The sequence below is a fragment of the Centroberyx affinis genome, unplaced genomic scaffold (genome assembly GCF_046629955.1).
Source record: "Centroberyx affinis isolate AG114_WGS23_722 - 3 ecotype Tasmania unplaced genomic scaffold, CSIRO-AGI_Caff_v1 ptg000205l_1, whole genome shotgun sequence".
Classification (NCBI taxonomy): Eukaryota; Metazoa; Chordata; class Actinopteri; order Beryciformes; family Berycidae; genus Centroberyx; species Centroberyx affinis.
Window position 1 is genome coordinate 247,065 of NW_027278897.1, and position 9,853 is coordinate 256,917.

The 9,853-nt window shown below is 38.7% G+C and overlaps 1 protein-coding gene across 2 annotated transcripts; it reads left to right on the plus strand.

Annotated features, from left to right (window-relative positions):
* The first annotated feature begins 1,803 nt into the window (after positions 1-1,803).
* On the plus strand, positions 1,804-8,281 carry mbip (MAP3K12 binding inhibitory protein 1). 2 transcript variants are annotated; one of them, XM_071539742.1, is made up of 9 exons: positions 1,804-1,923; positions 2,350-2,466; positions 2,762-3,001; positions 3,587-3,683; positions 4,107-4,172; positions 4,842-5,000; positions 5,687-5,784; positions 7,745-7,783; positions 7,929-8,281. In XM_071539742.1, exons 1-9 carry the CDS (start codon positions 1,807-1,809, stop codon positions 8,034-8,036), a joined length of 1,041 nt encoding a protein of 346 aa, XP_071395843.1. In that variant the 5' UTR covers positions 1,804-1,806; the 3' UTR covers positions 8,037-8,281. The 2 variants fall into 2 exon arrangements, with proteins under 2 accessions (XP_071395843.1, XP_071395849.1); XM_071539748.1 differs by lacking the exon at positions 2,350-2,466 and having other exon boundaries at positions 1,811-1,923.
* Positions 8,282-9,853: the final 1,572 nt, after the last annotated feature.

Below are 9,853 nucleotides of genomic sequence, written 5' to 3' on the forward strand. Positions count from 1 at the left end.
TCTTTTTTCTCATTAAAATATGGCTGATTTGTAATTGTGTATTACTGTGGAAGTAAAGACGAAATACATGGAGTAAAACTTTATTTTGTGAGCTTGGAAGGGTCTATCTGAGGTGCAGTTCTGAAATTTTGAGCATCAAAGAATTGGCATCCCTTTGGGCAAAACTGTTATGTATTTTCTATCTTTTTAAAATATTTAACCCCAAAAGGTTCTTTTAAAAAACACACACATATAGACCCACAAGCATAAAGTAACATTCAAAGATCATGAATATGTGAAAAACTCAATTTTAATAAAAAAAAAAAAAAAAAAAAAGTCAGATAGAATTTTATAATTCCAAGATCATGATTTGTCAGATTTGAGCACCTTGAATATAGTTCCTGCCAATTTAAAGAACAAATTAATTACAGCTCTTGTGCATGCAGCCAGGCAAATTAAATGAGCAGTTTTTAATTTCTGAGCTCCTTGCTGTGTGGGAACATTCAGCAATGGCTCAGCATGTCAAACCATGTCAAGTGTTACAGTTCCCTTCCTGTTGCAGGGGAAAAAATATCACCCCAGAGATGAATTAAACTAAAAGGCTTGTCTTCAAACCCCCTTCCTAAAATGATTAACCCTTCTAGAGAGCATTGCTGAGTTCAGCTCTGAGTGGTTGTGCTTTCTCGTTGCCTGTAATTGTTCATTTTCTGTTTTTGCCTTCATCAGTCTCTCTCCTCATTATATGAAAAGAAGGGAAAAATGTCTGAATAGAGGAGGGAGATTTTCCCACAGTCACTCAACGCAGAAAAATACGCCATTGTGGCCAGGTTCCCATCCTAATACCCTGCCACACACCCCCACCATGGTTTGAGGGACAATGTTCTTATAATTGAGTGACCGTTCTTTCTCCTGTTTGCTACTAAAAGTAAATGATGGAGAATACAGTTAAATGCAGCTAGAAACCTTACACTTGTCAGTCCAGTCTCACAGGTAGCCATGTCGCAAATCTAATTTGGAGTGAAAGTCCTAAATATAAAATACTTTGGAATGATGACATATGCAAGCTATTTGATATTGTATGATTGTATGATAGCCATGTTGTGCAGTTACACAAATGCAGATACACATTTATTGGCTCATTTGAGTATGTAGAGCCAATAGATTTTCTTTTTGCAACATCTTTCATTTTGTATTCCTCCAGTTACTGAAAGGCTAGGTTCTGCTCTATAGAAGCTGGGTATTGTGTGCCAGCGCCACTGAGTGTTTTTAACTCATACTGAGGACAAATTAACATTTTATTCTGCTGTAGCTTCTCTTCATAATATCAACTTTACATGCAAGCTTATTTTGCTAAAAATGACACTGTGATTGTCTGAATGAATTATTGATTAAACTCTTTTCCATGTCATTATAGAGCTATAAAGATTATTATTATATCATTATAAAGATTACTTCAGAAGTATCAGTGCATTCTATTCTATTCTATTCTATTCTATTCTATTCTATTCTATTCTATTCTATCCCTGTCGCTATCCCATTGAAACTTCTCATAATTTGCAAATTTGCACTGATGTGAAAATCAACTACCTACTTTGAAAACTACCCACACAGCATTTGTGGTGCTAAATTATTATGGCCATTAACGGCTGTCTGTGTGTGTGTGTGTGTGTGTGGGTGTGCGTGTGCGTGTGCGTGTGTGTGTGTGTGTGTGTGTGTGTGTGTGTGTGTGTGTGTGTGTGTGTGTGTGCGTTGCGCGCGCGCACCTCTACTGCACGCTACCTCATTCTAACCAATCAGAGAACGGCATTCTGCAGATGCGGAAATACAATGGCGGAGAAAATGAAGCTCAGTGGAAATGCTCCTCCTAATGAATCCAGTCAAATGTCTAACTATAGGGACTGCATGTGTGTGATCCTGAAGCTGTTAGCAGACTTCGGGGAAGAGGTTGGTTTGCCGTTTCAGCCGCGTGGCTCCGGTTCTCAGCCGTTCAGTCCATGCTGTTACATGCAATTGTTTTTAGCAACCGGGGTAGCATGGCTGCTTTCCTCCATTGTCGCTGTTCTCCCTGGAAAACGTTACATTGTTGCACACCATTCAGGCAAAGTGTTGACGAGTTGCAACAAAGTAACTGCGCTTTAGTTTCGCTTTATGGTCGAACATTATTTAATTTTATTGTAAATAGCCAAAAGCTTGCAGTTTCTCATACATTCAAGCAGGGCTCCACTAGCTAGTTTACCTCATGAATGTAAACATAATCTACTGTAATTGTCTGTAATTGATGACCAGGACAGACTGGAATCCACAGATGAGCTAAATATATGTTATACGTGTAATCTATCATGTGTGTTTGTTTGTGTTTTTACAATAAAGCTTAAATTAGGTGATGCTGTATTGAAAATAGAAGTCAACATGGACGCGGTGGATCTGCCGTCATCTCCAGCTGCTTATGTTTACAGCTGCCTGCAGCAGCACGTCTCTAAATTACAGGTAATGTGGGCTTCCACACAGCAAATTAGGCCATATGTAATGTATACCAGTCTATGATTCTGATGTTGTGTAAACTATTATCTAGGTATTATTTAGTAGTGTTGAGACTCGATTTCTTTTTTGCAAAAATACCTTTGAAATTATATATTATTGGATGGTACAGTATTCTCAGAAAGAGGATTATACAATTTTTCTGTGAATAAATGTTAGTGTGGTGTGTTTGTTTATAGGTGTGCCTTGAAAGGATCTCTATTCTGCCGCTTGTAAAACATTGTATGGATTTTTGTTTCTTCAGTCTGTTTCAGAAAGCCTCAAGACACTGGCGGATGCTGCAGTTGAGCCCTCATCTGTAAAGGAGAGCGCATCAGGAGGACATGAGGATGATGATGCTATTGTTTCATCTTCAGTCAAAGAGCAGGCGGCCGCACCGTCTGGGCCCCATCCTCCCACCACTAGCAGAGGCATCTCAGAGGCTGAAGAGAGCAAGTCGCAGGCTGATGACCTCACGGTGCAGATCAAAGCCAGGAAGTCAGAGGTGGGTCTGTGACAGCAGATCAGTCAGCTGTTCAGGCAGTGACATTTTTGGAGCCCTCTTTACTCCCTGTCAAGCAAATGAATAATCATAAGTAATTGCTCCCGAGGATGTGCACATGAAGTGATGCAGTGAAGCAAATGCTTGATGGAGACCTGATAAGCTGAGTTCAGCGGAGAATAAGGGGTCCTTCAGCGCTGTGGTCGGGTAAAACAGCCCACATTGCTGGAGGGCTTTGAGAGAGGGCCAGGTCCTTGATGGATTATGAAGTGGATGCTCATTACTTTGAGATTGCATGTGGATGAAGGACAAGAGGACCCATTCTGTTGTGCATTTATTTTGGTAGCCAAGCAAACAGTATTCATACTCCATCATTTGATGATGGCAAGCAATTCAACTTTTTTGGCTACCTGGAATAATTTCCTACTCCATTCCCAATTCCATGTAGTGTAATGTAAATTGCTGCACCCTCTTTGTCCTGATCATTAGCATTAAATAGGCAAAAAGGGTCATTGCATTGACACCTATCAATAGCTCATCAATCCACCATGTCTCATCCTCTGTGTTCTCTCTTTGTTCCAACCCCAGATTGACCGAAGAATATCTGCATTTATGGAGCGCAAGCAGATGGAGATCAATGAAAACAATGTGCGGGAGTTTTGCAACGTGATCGACTGCAATCAGGGTGAGAATGGGAGCGAGGTGGGGGCAGGGTGGAGAGGGAGCTGCACACAGATTGCCAATGTTTGGGAGAGAGCTGATTTCCACAGGCGAGAGGTCAGGCTGAACTGCTCCAAGAGTGGAGCTGAAGTAGCTAACACACTCGGCCTCAAAATAAAACCAGCTTGGTCCAGAAAAACATGAGACAGAAGGCCTTTTTTAATTCAAAGCCTGTGTGAAAGAACAGCAATAGAAATCAGGAGACACTAACAGGCAACTTTATTGGCCAGCTTAGAGAATGTTGAAACACCCTTCACTCTTCATCTGATAAATGAGGTTCCTATCTGGTAATTCAACTTCTACAGAATATATGTAAGAGTAAGGACAAACTGTTTTGTATATTTTTTTCTCTCCATGAATTCATTATTGGTGATTTTCTCCACTATAGAAAACAGCTGTGCCAGAACAGATGCAGTATTCACTCCTTACCCAGGGTTTAAAAGCCATGTGAAAGGTAAGAAAATTAATTTATGTTAGAAATGTCAACAGGAAAAAAAAGCCTTATTTTTAGAATCATAACTATGTATTTTTGAAATTATATAATATGTTTTGAATGGGTTAAGGGTCATTATATTTGTTTAAGCTATAGAGGATCATGAAATCTTTAGTTTGAGTTACAACATGAAAATCACCCAACAGTGCAGCTACAGGTTTGTCACCTCAAACATTTTCTTAGGTTTTTTTTTTTTTGTTTTTTTTAAGAAACACTATTAATTTATTGTTTTTTGTTTAATTCATGTAATTAAATTTCATTGTCACTCCACCTTACGTAACTGTACAGTGAAACAAAAACCTTTTTCTTTGGGTTACTGCATACTACAAACAAGAGTAAAATGAGAGTTACACAGACAACAGAAAACAAAATGGCACAAATGAAGCAATAGTGCAATACTGTATTATCGGTGTGATGCAGTATTAAGCAATACATGTACAAATTGAACTAGACTACTTAACAAAAATTAAAAGAAAAAACTGAAATGTTGTTTAGGACTCCCTCAAAGCATCTGCATGTTTGGTACAAAGCCCCAAACCCCTGTTAGAGCCTGTTTTTTTTTTTTAACTAGTATGTGATTAATACTTGTTTATGGCTTCTGTTTATGTGCTGTGTGCCCCGGCTGGCCAGTTACACGGGTGGTAAACACTTATGGGCCACAGACTCGTGGTGGGGGGGGCCAGGGGGAGGCTGGGGAGCAGCAGAGGGGACCGGCGGCCAGAGAGTGTGGAAACCCAGCCATAGAAGAACGACTTCACAACATCGAGACTCACCTGAAACTCCCAACAGGTCAGGAGGAAATCTGCCGTCTTATCTTTCAGAGATAAATAAAGATATTTCCCAATCCCTCTGTTAAAGTTTAGAGTTCTAATAATGTGTGAAGCATCATTGTGTTTCAATAAGTGCAATGTTACATGTATGAAAGGATAAAACAGTTGTTACTAGACCATTGCAGATGCTTTTTTAAAAGTGGAATTTAACATTTCAACTTCACTGAAACATTTTAACATGTGGTTATTTCAAACTAAACTAAAACACTGGCATTTGTGGACAAAACAAATCTTTAAAATGTAAATGATACTACTTTTCCATAATGTTTTATAGGAAACAGAATTTAACACAGGCTTGTAATTTCCGAATTGCGAATGTGTTGCAGTGTTGCAGTATATTTTGTGGTGTTCCCTTTATCCAAGATGATACCACTCAATGTATTTGAAAATGAGCCAATGAATTGGTTTAGAAATGATGATATGAATAGTGTTGATACTTGTTAGTGTTGCTAGAATTTTAATTGTGTTTGTAGTCATTAATTGTTAACTTGTACATATATAGCCATCAGTCATGACTTTTCTTCAACGTTTGTTCGTCACACTCCTCACTCCTACTGCTATTATGTCAGAGATTTATTTTGTTTGCCTTGTGCTTATGTAATATTGTCTGTATTCAGGCTGTTCAACAAGTGTTTTGTTTCTTAGCGGGCCCCGTCCCACTGACTGTCTACCAGAGGCTGAAGAAGCTGGAGGATCGCATCTTGGAGCTGGAGGGACTCTCACCTGAGTACTTTCAGTCCACAGTAAGTAACAGAAAGCTTTGTCTGTGTTTAGTCGTGGTTCCTACACACAGTCATCACAAAGTTTCAAACAAGTGTACAGTGTAGCCATTCATCACCACGTATTCACCACCAAGTATTATTTTAAGTATTATATAGTGCACCACTCCTTTATTGTAATACTGTCAGCCTGTAGTACAAGGTGAAAAACCACAAGAAATAAATGTGCAGCCATAATCAATGATAATATATAGATTAAGGTTTGGAAAAATACAGAATTTTTAAATAGAAAAAGTGTAGGAGCCCTGTTTGATGAGGTGGTGGTGGGATTTTCTCTCTTTTGGATTGTTGGAGATCTTTCTAAAATTTAAAGATGCAATCCAGACTTTTATTGACCATCTGAATTTTTGTTATATGCGCATACATTATTTGGATTTGGTAAAAGGTTTGACTTGCAGGTGGAAAGTAACCTTTGTGGACCTTAACCTCTTATAATGCAATATACAGATATTTTTACTCCTGTGTTTACAAATAAAACAAAATCTCTTTAAGTCTTGAAATATGTGTGAACTTTGTATTTAGCTGTCACATACCGACATTCCTTATATCAAAAGCTCAGACAATAATTTTCAGAATGGGAAAAAATGCCCTCAAGCCAATAAATCACTTTGTAAACAAACCCAGTAGTGGTGTGACAGTGTTTCAACAGGGGGCGATATACTGTGTTGGTGAGAAATGTTAAGAATAGTTTGAGCTAGCCAGTCTCAGTTGCTCTCTATCAGTTGGAGCTGTTATATGTTTGATGCCTAAATTATCATGTAGAATACGGGTTAGCTGTTGGTAAGATCTGGGCCAATCATTGCAAAATGAAATCAACTTATTGAGAGAAGTTTGTGATTGTGAATGCTGATTGAGAGTTTCTCTTCATATTCCCGTATACTTTCAGTCATACAGTTTTTCCCTTTATTCCCCCTAAATTGATTTGAATCAAAAATGCAATGTCTGTGATTACATTTGCTGCTGACAGCTCACTTGAGAAATGGCTTATACTATAATGTACTTATCAATACTGCACCATGCTTTTTAAAATAGTGCAGACACAAAAGCTGGCAGTATGTGATTTACTGGGCTTGATATTCAGCCCAAAGACTGCAGGAGAGTAGCACAGACTCCGACTAATTTCCCGTCTTGAGCAGTCTGTCCAGCATGTGTTTAGTTATCTGAGTAAGTGTGCTTGAGATGCTGCATGTCTCTTCACACTGGTATTTCTAAGCACAGCATGCTGCTTCTGTGAGTATGCTGCTCTCCATCTGCTTTTGACTCACTGCATGTTTGTATGAGCAGAGCAAGAGAAGTCGAGTGTCTTTGAATAAACTGATGGGATCTTTTATATTCGGAGTACCACTTTTTTTGCAATTTCTGAAAATAGTTTGGTGTTTGCTGAAGAGCTGTACACAGTTGGCCCACGATCTCAGGAGCAACATTTTAACACTAAATACCAAAGTGGCTCCTTAACCAATTATAGAGCAACTTGAAAATAAAGGAATCCATGAGGATGTATGAGTTGAAGGTGAAAACCAGGTCTCAGTGGATAAACCTCTGCTCCCCTCTATCATTGTTGAGTAAAAATACATATTTCCCATGTCATCTTCACAAGTGTCTGCTGCTCTCCATTAAATACTCCTGGTGATTTTTTTTTATTAAAAGTCTTTGTTCTTTTCTTGTAATTTCCTCATCTGTTCATTTGAAGCAGCTGTTTTAGTTTTCAGTAGATTTCAGTGGCTTTTATGAAATCCAAGGGCTAAACTTTGATATTGCATTTAGTTTTCTCTACATTGTGTGTGTGTGTCTCAGTGTACATTCTCTTTCCACTCCTCCAGCTAAAGGGCCAACTATGGAGGGGAAAGGAAAAGTACTTCTGTATGTTCCTTTAGGCTTGTGCCAGTGTTGTCTGATGTGTATTCCTGTGCTTTTTTTTTTGTAGAGTTACCTGCACAAGCGACCAAAAGCATCTTCTACTCAGGTTAGTAGCGTGCTCCACCCAGGTACTGTGACTGCACTTCATCCATGAGTGCAGGTTAACGTGTGTTTGTGTTTGTGTTTGCCTGTGCAGAGCAATTGATTTATACTGTAGGATTGACAGTGTGTGGTCTTACTTTGTCCTTTAGGGCTGCAGTCTGACAGAGTTGGATGGGAAGATCAGTGCAGTGAAAGCAGCACTGCTGAAGAGGGTGAACGAATTCGGGTCTGGATATGGAACAGAGTGTCCACTCTAACCCCTGACACACACACACACACACACACACACACACACACACACACACACACACACACTACGTCTATTGCTGTTGTTGAGACATTTCTTTTTCTATTCCTCTGCTTTTCATTAGCAACCATCCTTACCATCTCTATAATTTAAAACACAAACACATTTAAGATATGAGCTTCATTTTATGACCGCTAGAGACTTATGGATATCACAATAGCAGAACAATGTTCTCTCTACGTAGTTTTGTAGTTAAGTGAAATGTGATTGCTTTGTAAATAAAGATATTTTTTTCCTTCCCAAATCTTTTGACTTCTAATCTAATCATGCATTTAACATGTCAAGTGTTAACCACAATTTACAATCTGATTGCAATCAATTATTCTTTTTATTGGTTGAGAATCCAGTGAGCAATGTTTTGGTTAGGCATTTTCTATCTGAAGCGTCCATTGGGAACAATATGATCCATGACTTAAAAAATATAGGGATTCAGTTGAGTTGAATTTGACACAGATTTATACATTTTGGTCCTGATTTTCTAAGTCTATGAAAGTTTGTGTCTTGTATGTGTGTCTGTGTGAGTGTATGTGTGTGTGTGTGTGTGTGTGTGTGTGTGTGTGTGTGTGTGTGTGTGTCTATGCGTAATTGAGGTGAGTCAGAGAGAGCACCTGATTTGTCTGCCTGACTGCTGTGTGAGGATGATCACCCCTAATGGTTGTCATTATAACAAATGACCTGATTACTGAAACTCTGTTTGGAAAACATATTGGAGACCCAACAAACCAGCATTAAATGGGATTGCGCTGTGTTAAGCACTGTGACGTGTTTATAAAAGGCTTTTGCATGCAGCTAGACTGAGCAAATGACTGATAAATGATGCCAAGTCTGCAATAATTATTGTGAGAAAATCCATATTTTTTTCTGTTTTGATTAAACCTATGGTACTATTATAATAGTATAAGAAAGACTAGAAGGAGAGTTTGACATATGACATATCCACCATTATAAAAAAAAGTGACTTACAAATTGATCAATTGTAAAAGAAAAAAAATAGTTCTCTATAAAGAAGAGCTTGACAAATTGATAGCACTGTTACAGACTGGATCCTCTATTTTAGAGCTATTGAATGATAAACTTAAGGTAATTACTGTTATCAAAATGTATATACTGTATAGTATTTTGAAATAGAATTCATGCTTACCATGGAATAGTATTTATAATGATGATAAAATAATACATGAAAAATTCGACTTTTGCAACAGGTGTGACAAAATGTGTCAGGAAAAGAAGAAATGTAACTTTCTCACACATCTCTAAATTACTGTAACTCCCCTTCCTTTTCTTCACTAGTGCTCTTTGTATTTCATGTCAGGATTTATTTCAGAAGTGATTGATTGAGTGACCTGACGACAATGGAAGACGCTGCATTGTGTTTTTGGAAGATATTCCATTCTTAACATGGAAAGGGGAAAACTTTTTTTTTTCCCCCCCTTTCAGGTGTACCTCACTTGTTCTGCTCTGTCCGTCTCTTGCTCATAGACTGGAACCTTCTGGGCAACAAGGGCCACAATGCGCTGGGAAGGGGAGCACTTGAGCCGTGGCGATGTGAAAAGGGGGGTGCTTATTGTTCCCCAGGAGCTTTTGTCTCAGACACAGTCCCCTTATGAGGGTTAATGAGAACAAATTGGTCTGAGTGTAACAAATGGATTATGGAGGTGGACAAAAGGCTGTATTTTCGAGACATGGTTTGCTGGGATCCACCCATCATCTGCCCATTGAGCTGAGCAGGCTGACTAGCGTCTGTATGAAGTGTGGCTCACTAAATAT